We start from the raw sequence: 17,733 nt of genomic DNA on the forward strand, positions 1-17,733 counted from the left end.
TCTCTAAAACAGTAAAATAGTGAAAACACTGTTTCATTTATCAAATAAAAAGTCGCGTGAAAATGGCAAAAGAATGATTGGATAAACAATGTAGTAATACTAAAATGTTGTCGCCTACTTTTAACAAACTTGGCCACGTTAGTGTAGTGGATATCTGGTGGTTCTCCACTGCTCACACAACACGTGATCAACTTGGTCGAGAGGTCATTGGTTGAAGCCCACCTGGTCAGCTGACGAAACACTTTCTGCGAGGACAGACACCTAAAAGAAATGTGGCGGCTACTTTCTGTGAAACTGAGCTCCATACTAAAAAACTATTAGTCCAAGGTTATTATGAACTAGCTTAAATGTTTGTAACGGCTGCTCTCCTTGTGTTTCACAAAGAAAGTTTTACACCGCCCAGTTCGTTCTGAGTGGTTACAAAATCTGTCCGGATACTTCGTTTATGCAGTTCGCTTTTGTAACTGTATATCCGCTCTGCTGTACTTACCGTTGCATTAACTATTTTAGTTCGTAACTATTCGCTAATCTTAGTTTTTTCAACTATCAATTTGAACTGGATTGCTACAGATCACACAATACGGGATCTCTTTATGTATACCAGTTCAATCCGATAGAAAAAACAAATCGAAGACAAAGATATATGTCTAAGACCTGTTTGTGCAAAAATATTTTAACTTAAACTTAAGTTGGCTTTTGCTATTTGTACTCACAAGTTGAGAATACCAGAAGTTGGGGTTGTAACAGTTGAATTTCAGCTCCAATAATCCGTTGATGCAAGACACAGTAACAGAATTTACTGCTCAAGAATAATGTTTTTGAATACAAGACACAGTAACAATTTACTGCTCAGGAATATTTCTAGTTCAAGACACAGTAACACGTTATTTACTGCTCAAGACAATTTGTTTTGCAATATTTTGCTGAGTTATACTTTCAGTCGTTTTCTGCGGCTACTACGTTGAGTTCTGTGTGTTGCTTTTGTTATTTCCCCCTTTTTCTCTTTTTTCTCACGTGACAAACTGTAACTAGAACTAGAACTATAACTATAACTATTAAATGACTAAGACAACAGAAAGTGTTTTGTTTCTATTTTCCCCGCCTATACAAGCTTGTTATTCCTTAAGCTCAGCTCCAACATCGCCGGCCCTGTTTTCCTTCGTGAAAACATCATCGTCAGTTGGTAGTACTGGAGCGAGCTTCACTACGGGCCTCTTGTAGTATCCATCTTTTGTTCGGATTTTCGCTGATCGAATCACTCCGTCGGAACCTTCAAAGGTTTCGGTTATTCGACCCAGGTTGTAATATCCACGTTTGTCACTGTCTTCCACTAACCACACAAGATCACCCTGCTGAAGACTTCTGTCCGTTTGGGTCTGCCATTTCTTTCGACTATTTAACGTTGGCAAGTATTCTTTACGAAATCTGTCCCAGATGAGGTCTGCGTAAGCTTGCGTTTGTCGGAAGAGCTTTCTATTATCAACAAATTGCTCTGCACCTGGTAGATACGGTAAACAAAGGTTCTTGTTGCCAAGTAGGAAATGGTTCGGAGTAATAGCATCTAAATCCGTAGCATCAGAACTGACTTGTGTCAGCGGTCTAGCATTCAGCGTCTGTTCAACAAGACACATCGTGGTTGACAGAACGTCCTCCGTGACTGATCGATTGCCCAGCACTGCGTACATTGCCTTCTTGCAACTCCTAACCAGTCTTTCCCACACTCCTCCAAAGTGTGGTGATGCAGGTGGGTTGAACGTCCATCTGATACCTTGTTGAATCAGATGTTCCTCAATTCGCACCTTGTTCCATGCTGCTATATACTCTGCCAGTTCTTTTTCAGCTCCAACGAAGTTTGTCCCGTTATCGCTAATCATTTTGACCGGTTTGCCTCTTCGAGCAATGAATCGCATAATTGCGTTCAGACAACTATCAGTGTCTAGTCTTGGTGCAATCTCTATATGTACCGCACGTACAGTAAGGCATGTGAATAGACAGCACCAACGCTTTTCGTTTCTTCGACCAATCTTTACTGTGAATGGTCCGAAATAGTCTACGCCTACATTCGAGAACACTGTTGATGCGACTAATCGTTCTTCAGGTAGTTCTGCCATTACTGGTGCCATTGTTTGGGCTTTTCCCTTTCGACATCTAATGCATTTGTTTTTGATCGATCTCAAAGCATTTCGTATGCCTAGGATCCAGAATTTTTGCTGGACTATGTTTCTGACATGTTCAGTACCTTCGTGGTGATTATTCTAATGTTCATTTTGCAAGAATAATTCAACTACATGGTGCTTCCAATGTAACAGTATTGGATGCTTGGTTTCGAAATTCAATTGACTTTTACCTATTCTGCCTTGAGCACGAATAGGTCCTTGCTGGTCTATGAATGGTGAAAACTGGAGGATTTTGCTGTTTTTTGGAATTTCCTTTTCAGCCTTGAGAGATTTCATCTCTTCAGCAAACTGTTCTTGCTGCAGTAGTCTGAAGATGCTTGCTTGTGCACCCTCTCTTTCTTCAACACTTAGTGGTTTTGTTGCCGGTTTGTGTTTTTTGAATACGCGCTGTACGTATGCCATTGTATTTACAAGTCGATTGAAATTGCTGAATCGTTCCCACTGAATCATCGGCTTCTTCTCTTCAGCCTTTGCTGAGAAGACCATTTCTTCGTTTTGTTCATCTGAAGCAAATGTTAAATTCAACTGTTTGGGCCATTCGTTCTCTCGTTGCTTCAACCAGGCCGGCCCATTGAGCCATTCGCTTCTCTTAAGTTCGTCAACATTGATCGCTCGTGTCCCGATGTCAGCTGGATTGTTAATACCACTCACATGATTCCACTGTGAAACATTAGTTGTATCCAAAATCTCAGCCACTCTGTTTGCAACAAACACCTGTTGCTTACGGTGGGAGCTGTGAATCCATTGCAGAACAGTAGTGGAGTCTGTCCAGAAGTTGCAACTTTGAATCTTCGATTCGTGTTCCTTCACTATCTGTTCTTTAAGTCTCACCGCCATCACTGCTGCTTGTAGTTCTAAGCGTGGTATGGAAAGGTGTCGCATCGGTGCGACTCTGCACTTACCGATTACAAATGCTAAGTCTGCTGAGTAATTTTTGGGCTTTGAACGTAGGTATGCCACTGCGCACATTGTGTCTTCAGATGCGTCGGCAAACACATGAAGTTCCCATTTGTCCTTGGCTGTGCTGAAGTATCTTCTATCAATGCTTGTTTCTGCTACTTCTGAGAGCTGGTCTTTCCATTTCAGAAACTCTTCTTCTTCGTTAGGTTCTACTGAGTTGTCCCAATGTTGTCCATTTTTTGTCCAGATGCTCTTCAGGAGTCGTCTCATATGAACACTGAATGGTGCAAACAGTCCAAGAGGATCAAACACTGAAGAAACTAGAGATAAGATCTTCCTTTGGGTGATTGGGGTCTCAACTTCTTTGCTTGTACCTCTACAAACCTGTAGACTATCATCGGTAATCGTCCACTGAAGCCCAAGCACTGATGACCCTTCCTGGCTGGGTTCTACTTCAACCTGCTTTGTTTTGCTGATTGATTTTAAGTCCTCTGGGATTGTGTTGGTTACCACGTCGCTGTTGGTGATCCACTTCTTCAGTTCAAATCCATGTTTTGAAAGAAGAGGTTGCAGTTGTTTGAAAACCTTGATTGCTTCTTCAGGTGTTTCGACTGACTTGATGAAATCGTCCATGTAGAAGTTGTTTTGGATTGTTTTCGCTGCAATTGGGAACTCGTCCTCGTTATCGATGGCTACTCGCTTCAGAGCGTAGTTGGCACATGTTGGTGAACTCTTAGCTCCGAAAACATGACGTTGATACTCGTAAATTTGCACAGGTTCGTTCACTGTTGGTCGCCACAAAAATCTCAAGAAGCTTTTATCCCGTTCAGGAACTTGCACTTGCAGAAACATTGATTCAATATCTGCGGTTAGGGCAATTGGTCCTTCTCGAAATCTGAATATTGTTCCGATCAATCCGTGTAGTAGATCGGGTCCGGCTAACAACTTGTCATTTAGGCATACATCCTTGTATTTTGCTGCAGCGTTGCAAACACGGCGAACTTTACCCGGTTTGTTGGGGTTTAGTACTGGATGGTGTGGCAAATACCATTCCTTTCCAAAAGTGCCTTTGACTTCTGATTTACCAAGGATCTTCACAAATCCCTTTTCAACATCTGTATCAATTGACTGTTGATACAATTCTTTTAAATTTGGGTCACGTTGGAATCTTCGTTCCAGTGAGTAGAGCTGACCAAGGGCTGAGCCGTAGTTGTTTGGAAGACTGGGTTCTGGTTCATTCCAGAGCATGCCCACTTCGTACCGCTCGCCTGTAAACTTTGTAGTGCTCTCTAGAAACTTCTGAGCTTGTTGCTCTTTCTTTGATTGACTTACAACATTTATTTTGGAAGCATAAGTTTCTATGTCCCACCATGATTGGATATTTTCTGCCACTTTCACATCTTCTGTGAAGGCAAAATGACAAACATTTTGACTTTTCTTGCCTGTCATGGGACCACTGACTACCCATCCTAATTCTGTTAAGACGGCGAAAGGCTCACTTCGTGTTCCAATCTTATAGTCCAATGGACGTTGAATTTCGTAGGCATCTTGTCCAAGTATGATGCCTACTTCCATCAGGTTGAATGTTCTGTTAGTGAGAACATTCAGGTGTCTAAATTTGTTCTTCAGTTCCTTGTAGTCATATGTTGTGTTTCCCAACGAGATTGATGGGTGTGCAAACGCTTCAATTGAATTCACCTTTGAATGTAGTCCCTTTATTGTGATAGGAACCTTCTCTGTCCTCAAATCTTGCGTCCCATGTATACCAGCTATGTTCAAGGTAACGTCCGTGCCTTTGGCTTGTAGTTGATTCTTGACACTTTGGTCGATGAATGAAACTGTTGACCCACTATCGAGGAAAGCATAGGTAGTCAACCTGTTACCGCCACTCTGAACTGATACCGGAACTATTTGAAGAAAACTAGTAACTTGGTTACTCTGGTTGATTGTTGCTGCGCTTACGTTAACTGCGTGACTACCCTCGTCCATTTGGTTTTCTGAGTGTAGCAGTCTGTTGTGCTTTTTGGTACATCCATTTATACCGCACGGGTGGACTTTACAATCTTTGATTGCATGCCCTTTCCCCAGACATCCAAAACATAAGCGTTCTTTTCTTACTGCTGCATAGCGATCATTCACATTCATGTTTTTGAATGATGGACAGTTCCAAATTTTATGAGTGCCATCGGCTAATGGACAGTGATCGCTTTGCGTCTGCTTGGTTTCTTGCAGGTTTGAACTTGCACTGAAGTTCGATGTCTTCGAAAATTGTTTTTCTATATTTGTGTTGCGTCGGTCTTCTTCTTTGCGTTCCCTTTTAAACGCTGAAAACCCTTCATGCACGAATGCCATTCGTGATAGCCATTTTTCAAACATGATAAGGTCAGGCCAGTCCTCGTCTTTGTCATCGACGTAGAACCACCATTTTTCTTTAAGAACCTGTGGTAGCTTATCAACTGCCATGTACAATGTCGAACTTGATTGCAAATCACCAATATGCTTGTACTCTCTGAGCACGTTCACGAAGTTAGATACAATAACAGAAAAATTAATCAAACTGGTTGAATCATGAGGTTTCACTTGATTAGCTTTTCGTAGGCTCTCGAGCTGCGCATCTATAATTACATGCGGTCTTCCAAATTTTCTTTCTAAAATGTTCCAGGCAGCACTATAAAACTGTCCAGAATAGCCCATTCCCGAGATTGCAGATTTTGCTTTGCCTGTTAGCAGAGTCTTCAAATGGCTCATTTTTTCTGAGTCGGGAATCGTGCGTTTATCTACTGTTGCTATGAACATGCTAGACCACTCAGGCCACTCCAGTGGGTTTCCGTCAAAATTGTTCAACCTCAATTTTGGTAAACTACTGCTTGAATGTCCAGTGTTGTAGTACCTTCCAGCTATCGGCGATATATCCCGCCCTTCAACACTTACTGAGCGTTCGCGAGAGTTTGGGTACCATGGGTAATGCCTCTGCTTATTCCGTTCAGGGCTGACGTCAAAGCGAGCTCTTGGTCGAATTGGCGTTCGCGTGTCGTTCATCGAATTCGCCCACTCCGAGACATCTCTCCCTTTTGGGGTCCAATTGAAAGGTGACTTGTCACGCGCCTTAGTCGATTGAGAACGGAAGTCATCTTTCTCCAACGCTGTTTTTTGCAATTGGCGCTCTAGGTCTCGCTCTTTTTCCCGAAGCTGATGTTGCATCTCTAGTTCTTTCATTTGCATTTCTAGATCCAACCTCTTTCGATCAAATTGTGCTCGTTCGATTTGCAACTTTCTTTCAAATTCAAATTCAAATTCTTTTATTCGTTTTTCAACCTGACGTTTCACTGAAGATGTTTCCGAAGCGTTTTCTGTATCCTGGTTGATTGTCCGTGTAACCGTATTTGTCGTTGCATTGCTTGTGTTACCATGGTTTTGGTTAAACTCTGGAATTCCAACGTTTTGTTCTAACTGATGCAGATTATTCGCAGGCGGTTGCTCTTCATTGGCATGAAGAGTTGACTGGTTTTGCTGGCTTGACATGTTTGTCTCTCCGTGGATATACGGTAACCACTCTGCGTTCAAATATTGAAAGTATTTTTCTGTCTCAAGTTTGCGTTTTAAAGAAATATCTGGGTCTCGAAGAGTCTCAGCTTTTTTATTCACGAGTTTTTGAATGCTGTCATCCAATTGCAGTATCTGCTGATAAAGAGTCTTGAGCTTGCTTGGTCGATCTCGCTTCTCAATGAGCTCAAAACCTTCTTCCTCTTTCTCAATCAAGTTGTTTCGCAAGTTGTTGATCTGTCGATCCAAAACGCTTTGACTCTGTGACGGAGTCACTTCTTGTGTACTTCGGGACTGCAGCTTGAATCTCTACAGCTCCTTTGTTTGTTTGCTTTAATTGATTTTGCTTTTCAACGTTCCTATTCGCTTTGCCTAATTGGCTTTGCGTTGTTGAATTACTCGTTGAGTTTTGTTCTCGTTCGTCGATGACTTCGTCACTTCGACTGTTGGGTTGGACAGCAGTTTATTCCACTGTCCGGGTCGGCGGACCAAATGTAACGGCTGCTCTCCTTGTGTTTCACAAAGAAAGTTTTACACCGCCCAGTTCGTTCTGAGTGGTTACAAAATCTGTCCGGATACTTCGTTTATGCAGTTCGCTTTTGTAACTGTATATCCGCTCTGCTGTACTTACCGTTGCATTAACTATTTTAGTTCGTAACTATTCGCTAATCTTAGTTTTTTCAACTATCAATTTGAACTGGATTGCTACAGATCACACAATACGGGATCTCTTTATGTATACCAGTTCAATCCGATAGAAAAAACAAATCGAAGACAAAGATATATGTCTAAGACCTGTTTGTGCAAAAATATTTTAACTTAAACTTAAGTTGGCTTTTGCTATTTGTACTCACAAGTTGAGAATACCAGAAGTTGGGGTTGTAACAGTTGAATTTCAGCTCCAATAATCCGTTGATGCAAGACACAGTAACAGAATTTACTGCTCAAGAATAATGTTTTTGAATACAAGACACAGTAACAATTTACTGCTCAGGAATATTTCTAGTTCAAGACACAGTAACACGTTATTTACTGCTCAAGACAATTTGTTTTGCAATATTTTGCTGAGTTATACTTTCAGCCGTTTTCTGCGGCTACTACGTTGAGTTCTGTGTGTTGCTTTTGTTATTTCCCCCTCTTTCTCTTTTTTCTCACGTGACAAACTGTAACTAGAACTAGAACTATAACTATAACTATTAAATGACTAAGACAACAGAAAGTGTTTTGTTTCTATTTTCCCCGCCTATACAAGCTTGTTATTCCTTAAGCTCAGCTCCAACAATGTTAGTAAGCAAACGTGAAAGGTGCCCTCTGACAAGGCGCGATGAAATTTAACAAGCATTACATTTCTCAAATATTAGTCCGCATAAATAGCATTTAAAGATTATTTTGATCGCTGACTTAAGGAAACAAAAGGTGAGAAAGTTTAGACTCCGATAGACAATCAAATATTTGATACACGCAGATTTCAACCACCGGCAAAAATATAAAAATGACTCTGAAAATTTCGAGCCCATTTTTAAAATAGGATTTAAAGTTGCCAGGGAACCCGGTTTTTGTTCAAACTGTCCGTTGGCTGAATCAATATGTTTCCACAAAGAAAAGCATAACCAACTGACATAGGACGAATTGGTAGCCAAAACCTCTGTCGCGAGACTGGGTTTGATAGAATCTATTTTAAGTCTAGACATAGGCCAGCCTCGCTGTTTGAGGTGTGTGTGTGTGTGTGTGTGTGTGGGGGGGGGGGGGTGCGATGTATGCCACATGAGCAGCAACTTGATGTTCTCGGGTTCAATAACTCAGTTGATTTTTTTTACTAATAGTTAAATCTACCATGCAAAAAATAGTCCCATGAAAAAAAGTTCCGAGGAAAAATTGCCGAGGAAAAACGATAACATATAAATTACTATTTTTAAGCAAAAAACAGTTGAATTAATATCAAGTAAATAAAGCTTATCAAGTCCTTTTATTTGTAACATTTAAAAAAAATTGGTCACCATTTAGCTAGATTGTGGCCAAAATTCTTCTTAGTTAAACGCGTTCAACTGTCAGAGAGCAATGGAAGAACAGTTTAATTTATATTTGAATTCTAATAATCCTAATACGATAGATTTTAGATTTACAAGGTTCATGTAATTTAAACTTTCACTCAACAAATTTTTCGGTCTTTATTGATAAGGATCTAGCAACTGTTTATGACCAAAAATTAACTCAAAAAGAAAAATTTCGATAACTCAGTGATTCGCGGAAATCAGTGTTTTGTTATAATCTTGATTTCTGTTTGCATTAAAATTCTGTTGAAAAAACAAAATTTATCACTCTTTGGCGTCAACGTATTTTACAATATACGAGTGCCAGACAAGAGGTAAGCTTCAAGATAAACAGTCCTTAATCTTCAAAGTACTTCAAATGAACTATAACATTTAAAAAATTGTTTATCAACTTTGAATGTACAAAATCACGTCGGCTACATCTTAGAGCTATATTCGTTAAGTAATATCTTTACATTGCCTTAATTAAAGATATTTCTTGCTTGAAGTGAATCTGTTTCTTCCTTACAAAGTAAAATGTTGTTTCGGGAGGCTCGCATGAGTCTATACAAAGCACATATGTGGAAACTTTGGGTGGATTTGAATAGAAAGATATACGTAAAGGAGATTTTCATGAAGATAACAACGAATTTTGAAAAAAGGTGTTTGAAGTACTTAGGGGATTTTTTGACAAAAAAATCAAATTACTAGGAGGAAATGAAAATTGCGCCGCTTGTGGAATAAGAGCAGTTTATGCTATCAAGATATCTTTCCCAGTTCAAACAAGTATTTAAATAATCAATACGCTAGTTCGCGGTCATTTTCTCTACAGTGCTGTCTGTTCGAGTGGCAAAAATTTTCGCTTCAAAGTTCAATTGAGAAACAGTTAAACTAGACAATAAAATCGGGCATCAACAGAAGAAGATACGACACATCTTTTAAACAACTGTTACAGTATCAAATAGTTCCACTCGAATACGTTTTGAGCACTAAAAGATGCATATAGTAGCACAACCATTTAACAAATAGAAGACCAGTTTTCGTAAAATTAGTGGTAATTACATGGGAGTACCAAAAAACACAAACAAATTTCCTTCATTTTGGCGCCAAATATAATTCACGCTATCTTTAGTCTTTTCTTCAGAGCTATACAGGTTTGGATTGACTTCATCATATATAATTCATTTTGTAGTAATCTTAAGCTTCAAACATAGAAAAGAAAAATGAGGAACAATTTCTTTAAGAGTTCTAAACTTCTCATAAGCTATGTTATTGGACTCTCTCAGCAAGCCTACCATTTCGGTTAAGTTAATGTTACTCAATTTTACGACTATAATTACACCAATTGATACCTTTTTCTCCAACCCATTATTAATTAAATTGTGCCTCTGCCGTGCACTCCCATGTGCATTGAAACTTTATGTCTTTGGAATTCAGTTGTTTTTTTTTGGATTGATATTGTTTAGAGTAACCTTAAACCATTCTAACACTATGGTTAAAATCTATTTAGAGAGCAAGACATGTCACTTATCATCAAAAATTAACAATGGTTCCCGGTTAAAATATTAATTCTAAATTCTCACGAGCGTAACAAAAGACGAGTGTCATGTTGCTAAAAGCAGTTAAAGAGTGGATCTAAAAGGTGAGCGAAACGGCGGTTTTCAAGTTTTGGGGGGATGAAAATGGTTCAACGAAAACTGAGATTACAAGAGAACAAAAACTACGAGTACCGCAATAGAGCTGAGCACAGCTTAGAGCTTCGCTACTATAATCTCCATAATATAACAATAATATTGCAGAGCATATAATGCAGAAAATAAAAAAAGTTTTGTCCCAATGTGAATTAACTGTGCAGTTGTAAGCTGAGCGCAGTTATTCTGCGATACTCGCAGTTAGATTTCATTTTGCAAAAAATTTTTAATTTTTGTTCCGAACCCTCTTGAGGGGGGAGGAACTATATACTCAAATGGGTTTTTTTTGTTCAGACAATTTTCGCCGATCGATATATTCATCGTAGAGAGTTGAGGCTGGTATCATTAGAAAGCTCGTCCAGCGTAGAATATGGAATTAAAAAGATTTTTTTATTTTCGTTTTTTATTAGGAGTTATCGAGGTTTAAACTTCTGAGAAAAGTAGAATGAATTCCGTGGTTTTTATACACATTTTCCGGAATTTTTGCCTAAATTTTCGCCAATTTTGCTAAAATTTGTTAAAATTTTTTAGAACAGTGTTGTTGATTTTATTTTTAACGACAAAAAAGTTTTGTTGAATATTTTGATTTAGTTTTTTCTTTCCGAAATTCGGGCTAAAAATTTCAAAAATTCAAATTCAGCCTTTTTCATAGAAAAACAGCACGAAACAAGCTTCTTTAGTCCACTTTGATTAAATCTGCCGGCAGTATACCCCCAAATAACACTAACACAACATTTTGCGACCCAAAATGGGGTATTCTTACTTCAACTTCTGTTGAGAGTGCTCTGTAATTAAAAGTTTGCAGTTTTTTGCTAAATTTACGCGTTGATTATCAAAAAGCAGAATTTATTTTTGAGTTTTTAACTAATAAATTATCTTTATCTATAACCTTCAAAAATTAAGTGTTCTTAATGGACGATACGCATTAGCAGGGGACCCATCTTGGACTGTTACAATCCAAAAAGAATTCGGATTGTAATCAGTCGTTTTTTTTTATATTAATTAAAGAAGAGAGCATATCAAATCAAAGTTCAGGAGTGATAGGTCCCATTGACTTCCGAAGCAGCTCCAAGTTTTTGCATTTGGTTTTTTTACTTGAAGGCTTATGGTCGTTTTGACATTTAAAAATAATTGATTTTTAAATAAATAATGTCTTAAAGAACTTTTCATCTATTTTTTTCTTAATTTGGCCAACTTGTAGCTTAGTGTAATCAAATAAAAAATGCTTCTTCTTTCAATTAGTTTAATACTTAAAGTTTTCGTTTTCCGGCTTTGATATTACTAGATTTCCGATTTTTTTTAAATGTTTTGATTCTTGCCAGTTTTTCACGTTTTCTAGTTTTGTCACATTATCACATTATTTACAGTTCTCATGTCATATTTTTGGCGTTCAAAATAAGACACCATTTAAGATAGTAAAGTCTTGAAAGATATAGATTATCGTTTTAACGGCTTCGACACTTCTTTCTTGAAGAATTTATTTGAATTTTTTAGTTTTCTCTTGAACTGTCGTTTTTACTTTGTCATTTTAGCCGTATGAAATTGCCTGTATAATGAGAGGTTCCATTGGCTTTTCATGGAAAAAAGATGAGCCGATATGTTGATATTATTAGATATATGATGGCTTTCATGACTCTGAAAACAATTGTTTCCCAAAACAGAAAAAAAATTTTAACTTCGCGTTTTTATTTTTCTATTTGTTACTTGGTCTCGTTAATTACAGGGCAAAAATGACATTATTGGCGCCAAGGGATGGTGTCATAAGGCTTTGGTGTCTCACAACGTAATATTTTCAAAGAGTTCGTTATGACCTTACTGGCTTCGACAAAAGTTTTTCACAAAAAAAAACTAAAATAGTTTGATTTGTCGTATTCGGCGTTCTTTTTGTAGACATATTCTGGATAATTGCAGGTCTCAAGGGCGTGCTTTGGACGACTAATCGAACCCATTTAATTATTTTATTTTGTAATATATGGCTTTCATGAATTTGGAAGTGATTTTGTTTTGAAAATAAAAATCAATTGTATTAGTCACTTTTGCCCTTTCTTCTTTTTTGTCTACTTTTTACCTAGTCTCATTAATGAAAGGCCACTAGCATTAGTGGATACTACATTATCAGAGTTTAACGAAGGCACAACTGAACACATTTTGAGGGCAAAAATATGGCTTTGCGGCTTCGACAGCGTTTTCTGGCAAGTTTTAATTGAATTTTGTTTGTCTTTTTGTTGTTCTTTTTAGCCGCATAAAACATTGAATAAGGACAGGTCTTAATGCCCTTCTCTAAAAGCAATGGTAATGGTAAACCTATGGGATACTTTACTTGATTTCTAATGGTTTTCTTTTTTTTGAAATTAAATTAAAAAATATGAGCGAATTTTTTTAACCATACTGTTTTTGTTCTTTTTTGTCTAATTGTTACCAAACCTTTTAATGGACTGGTCCTAGTTTTGTCCCAATGTGAATTAACTGCGAAGTTGTAAGCTGAGCGCAGTTTTTCTGCGATAGGATCAGTCCATTAGCAGGGGACCAGATTTGAACCCATCTTGGACTGTTACAATCGAAAAAGAATTCGGATTGTAATCAGTCGGTCTTTTTTTAAAAAAAACTGCTCTTTTTTATATTAATTAAAGAAGAGAGCATATCAAATCAAAGCTCAGGAGTGATAGGTCCCATTGGTTTCCGAAACAGCTCCAAATTTTTGCGTTTGGTTTTTTACTTGAAAGCTTATGGTCGTTTTGACATTTAAAAATAATTGATTTTTAAATAAATATTGTCTTAAAGAACTTTCCTCTATTTTTTTCTCTTAATTTGGCCAACTTGTAGCTTAGTGTAATCAAATAAACAATGCTTCTTCTTTCTATTAGTTTAATTCTTAAACTCTATTGCGATTTTAAGTCGGAAGTCTTTGTTTTCTGGCTTTGATATTACTAGATTTTGGATTTTTTTAATGTTTTGATTTTTGCCAGTTTTTCACGTTTTCTTGTTTTGTCACATCATCACATTATTGACAAATCTCACGTCATATTATTGGACTTCCAAATAAAACACTGTTTAATATATCAAAGTCCTGAAAGATATAGATTATGGTTTTAACGTCTTCGACACTTCTTTCTTGAGGAATTTACTTGAACAGTTTAGGTTAGTCTTCAAATGTCGTTTTTACTTTGTCCTTTTAGCCGTAAGAATTTGCCTGTATAATGAGAGGTTTCATTGGCCATTGGCTTCTCATGGAAAAAAAGATGAGCCGAAATGCTGATATTAGTAGATAGCTGACGGCTTTCATGACTCTGAAAACAATTGTTTTCCAAAATAAAAAAAAACTTTTTAACTTCGCGTTTTTATTTGTCTATTTGTTACTTGCTCCCATTAATTACAGGGCAAATATGACATTATTGGCGTCAAGGGAAGATGTCAAAGGGCCTTGGTGTCTCAAAACCTAATGTTTTCAAAGAATCCGTTATGACCTTACTGGCTTCGACACAAATTTTTCACAAAAAAAGAACTAAATTAATTTGTTTTGTCGTATTCGGCGTTCTTTTTGTAGACATATTCTGGATAATTGCAGGTCTCAAGGGCTTGCTTTGGACAACTAATTGAACCCATTTAATTATTTCATTTTGTAATAAATGGCTTTCATGACTTTGGAAGTGATTTTGTTTTGAAAATAAAAATCAATTGTATTAGTCACTTTTGCCCTTTCTTCTTTTTTGTCTACTTTTTACCGATTCTCATTAATGAAAGGCCACTAGCATTAGTGGATACTACAATGTCAGAGTTTGACGAAGGCACAATTGAACATATTTTGAGGGCAAAAATATGGCTTTACGGCTTCGACAGCGTTTTCTGGCAAGTTTTAATTGATTTTTGTTTGTTGTCTTTTTGTTGTTATTTTTAGCCGCATAAAACACTGAATAAGGACAGGTCTTAATGCCCTTCTCTAAAAGCAATGGTAATCGCAAACCTATGGGATACTTTACTTGATTTCTAATGGTTTTCATTACTTTGAAATTAAATTAAAAAATATAAGCGAATTTTTTTAACTTTACTGTTTTTGTTCTTTTTTTGTCTAATTGTTACCAAACCTTTTCATGGACTGGTCCTATATCTTGTCTGGTGATTTATATGTTATTTTGTTTAGTTTGTTTTATCTGGCGATATGTTGACTTTGTTATTAATTTTTTTTTAAAAACAGTCAAAGTTTTTTATGTAATTAGTATTTGCTGTTGTTGTTTGATTTTGCTGTTCGCCTTAACTCGCTTTCTTAATATTGGCATATCTCATCAATCAAGTGCATCATTTTTTACTTTTTACTCCACTGAGTTATGTGCTTTGGAGGCTATCGTTTCCTTCATAAACTAAACTTTTTTTTGAAAAATAGGTGGGTTTTTTTGGGTTTTTTTTCTGGGTTTTTTGGGATTCCCAAAAATCATTTTTGGGTTTTTCTATCTGTTCCTCATTTGGTAGACAATTATGCCATAATTGTAGATGAGCGGGGTCGGAACCTTATGTGCGATCGCACATTACCGAGCCTCCTTGTTGATTTATAGGCTAACTCCCGTGCATGAATGTACAACTTACCAATTAGTGTAGAAAAGAATCACAGTGAAACCAGATCTCAGCTTTCGGTTTTTAGCGTCACTCGGATCAGAGTCAAAGAGCATGTGAAGAGTAGTCTCCTCTTTCTGCAGCACATTATACACGTATGGGTTTGGCCACTCTTTGGCCAAAGTATCGGTGGGTCTGATTGGACCAGGAAGGGAAGCAGCCAGCTGGCGTTTCAGTTTACTGTTATCTTGTATCTCCTCACCTAATTGCAGTCAAATGGCATCCAAGTATGGAGAGATGGTGAACAAATAACGAAATCAGTTTAACGAATAAGCTTAATGCTTATATCAAAGTCTCTAGTCTGAAACTCGAATTATGAAAAGACTTATTTGGCGGCTCTACTTAAAACCTTATCCCCGACTTTGTCTCGCACAAAATCCACCGAGTTCGACGTAAAATAAACAGTAAAAGGTAACCACAGTTGATATTGAGTTGCCGTCAAGTTGTAAAGTCTGAACTAGCAAAAAGTTTTGTCGAGGTTGCCTAAGATACTGTTAGTTCTCTTTAAAAATTCTTCTCCAAAAATGAGCTAACTCAAACTTTTCAATGAGCTCTTCAAGTCTCAGAGCAGTTGGCATGGAAGATCCCCTATGTACATAAGTAATTATTTTCTAGGTGGCCGCCGTATTGGCCGACAGGGCGTTTAGCCGACAACCAAAAATTGCGAAGTTTAACCGACAATTTAAGCAATAAAATTTATTCTGAAGCTGTGATTGGCCAATTTAAAACACTATTTCGTAAGCGGACAAATATACCGCAGTTTCTTTCATCAACTAGTGCAACGAAGGTCTATCCGTGGTCGAAACGTATTTTACCGCATTTGGCCATACCTCAGCGGCCCGTGGGACTTGATATGAATCTATCACAACTGATTTGTGGACCAATTATGGACTTTTATTACCAATTATGATATAACTGTCGGCTAAATTTCTCATTTTTTCCTTGTCGGCTAAACGCCCTGTCGGCCAATTTTCCTAGCACCTATTTTCTAATCCAGATCGTCCATAAAAAGTTAATGTTCTCACGTTTTGTACGCAGTCAGCAAAATGAAATTTCTGAAATAAGCGTCTCATCAATCAAGCGAGGAAGTTGTTCTTTTAGCCAAACTTTACATGGTGTTTTATTTGCATCATTTCTATCTTTGAGTGAAAATTTATTTTTGAAGCACCCCCAAATCCTCAAACGTGCGAGAACTAAATTTACTTTGGATATTAATTAGTCCATACTACTTGCCAGGAAAAGCATTTTCTCCAGGCAATAGTGTCTAAAAATTGAATTTGGTTTGTAGTGTAAACCCTAATGCGTCAAAAAGATCTTATGTGGTCCTACAGGGTAAAGAATTCCGTCCTACGTGAACTTTATTCATGTAAGATCTGATAATATACTCATCAGATCTTATGAGATAATAAATCAATTTCGCTGAATTGTTATTTTATAAGAAATGATAAGTATCTTCTCAGATTTTGTAGCATAATAATTCATTTTTCCTGAATTGTTATTTTATAAGATCTGATAAGTATTTTATCAGATCTTACATGATAAAAGTTCACATAGGGAAGAATTTTTATTGTGTAACAAAAGTTCCAATGACTTCAATACTTCCGTATAGCGCAGTCAGGATCCTATGAAAGTAAAAAATAATCGGTCAGCTAACCAATTTTGAAACAAAAAAATGTTTGTTGAGCAATTTGGGCCGCAGATTTGTTGTGTCTCAACTAGGTACTATGGCTCAACTTAGCACTCCAAGACAGTTTTGGTCTTTGAAAAAAACTTTAAGCCCAATTTGATATGAAAAACTTCAGAAAAGGCCCCTCATACTCGAAGAACCCTCTTCGCAATATCTTATAAGTCTCAAAAAACAACATAAAATCATTTTCCCTTTGTTGCTCTGAAACTTAAGTGTAGTATACTGTCGCTTTTTGGCTCCTGCTTGAAGGCAACTCTGAATTGACTTCATTTTGAAGGACACGCCATTCTTAATATTTTTAGTTTTTTATCGCATAAGGCTAGATAAAATGTCGTACAAAGTTCTAGTCAGGCGACGATCAATGTTATAAAAATTTTTTAGACACTTTTGTACAAAATTCGTGAGATCTTACACAATAGAAATGTCTGTGGAACAATATGAATCCGAATTTGAAGATTTCTGTCAAAAAAATTAGCTTGACCCATGGAATGATTTTGGCTTAACATTCACTAAAATCAATAACTATTAATTATAAACCACAACTGTCCCCTCACCCAAACACGGAGCTATTGGGTCGTTCCATTAAGCCGAGCACAGAGTCTAACATTTTCCTGCAATACCTTGTCAGAAGTTCAACGAAAGAAAAAAATTTCTATGACAGTAAAAAAGACTAAATTACAGTTTAAGAAACTTGAAAAACTTTTATCGTGTCATCGAGCTGAAAATTGAAAAAACTTTGATCATCACAATGCATTTCAAAAATTCACGAAAAAAAAATATAATTTAAAACTATTAAGAGTTTCAAGCCTAAAGGGACAACGTTTTGCAGTTACATTACTAAGCAAAATTTTGCTTTAACAAACATTTTTATGAGCATAAATTTATTTTGATTCGATTATTAAGATCAACGTTCATCTCATAAAAGTTTGCAAGAAGTTTGCTTTTGTTGCAAGACTGATCGATTTAATACAAGGCTTTGCAACTTTTTTTGAGCGACGACCTCTCCAAATGGGCGTTCAAAATAAAAAAGTTATACGACACAAAGAAGTGCAAAACAATTTTTTTTGTTCTAATAATTAAGAGAAATTGGATTCTTTATA

At 37.0% G+C, this 17,733-nt stretch overlaps 1 protein-coding gene across 3 annotated transcripts in view; it reads right to left on the reverse strand.

The window, feature by feature from the left end:
• Positions 1 to 17,733, reverse strand: part of LOC142336253 (uncharacterized) — a 372,851-nt gene that overhangs the window by 9,223 nt on the left and 345,895 nt on the right. For all 3 annotated transcript variants that reach the window (XM_075384943.1, XM_075384942.1, XM_075384941.1), the window contains 2 exons: positions 14,920 to 15,148; positions 119 to 261 (listed from right to left, as the gene is read on the reverse strand). In XM_075384943.1, the coding sequence (XP_075241058.1) occupies positions 119 to 261; positions 14,920 to 15,148 (372 nt within the window). The remainder of the gene's footprint in view (positions 1 to 118; positions 262 to 14,919; positions 15,149 to 17,733) is intronic.

This window comes from Convolutriloba macropyga, chromosome 3 (genome assembly GCF_964194025.1).
Source record: "Convolutriloba macropyga chromosome 3, txConMacr16.3, whole genome shotgun sequence".
Lineage (NCBI taxonomy): Eukaryota > Metazoa > Xenacoelomorpha > Acoela > Convolutidae > Convolutriloba > Convolutriloba macropyga.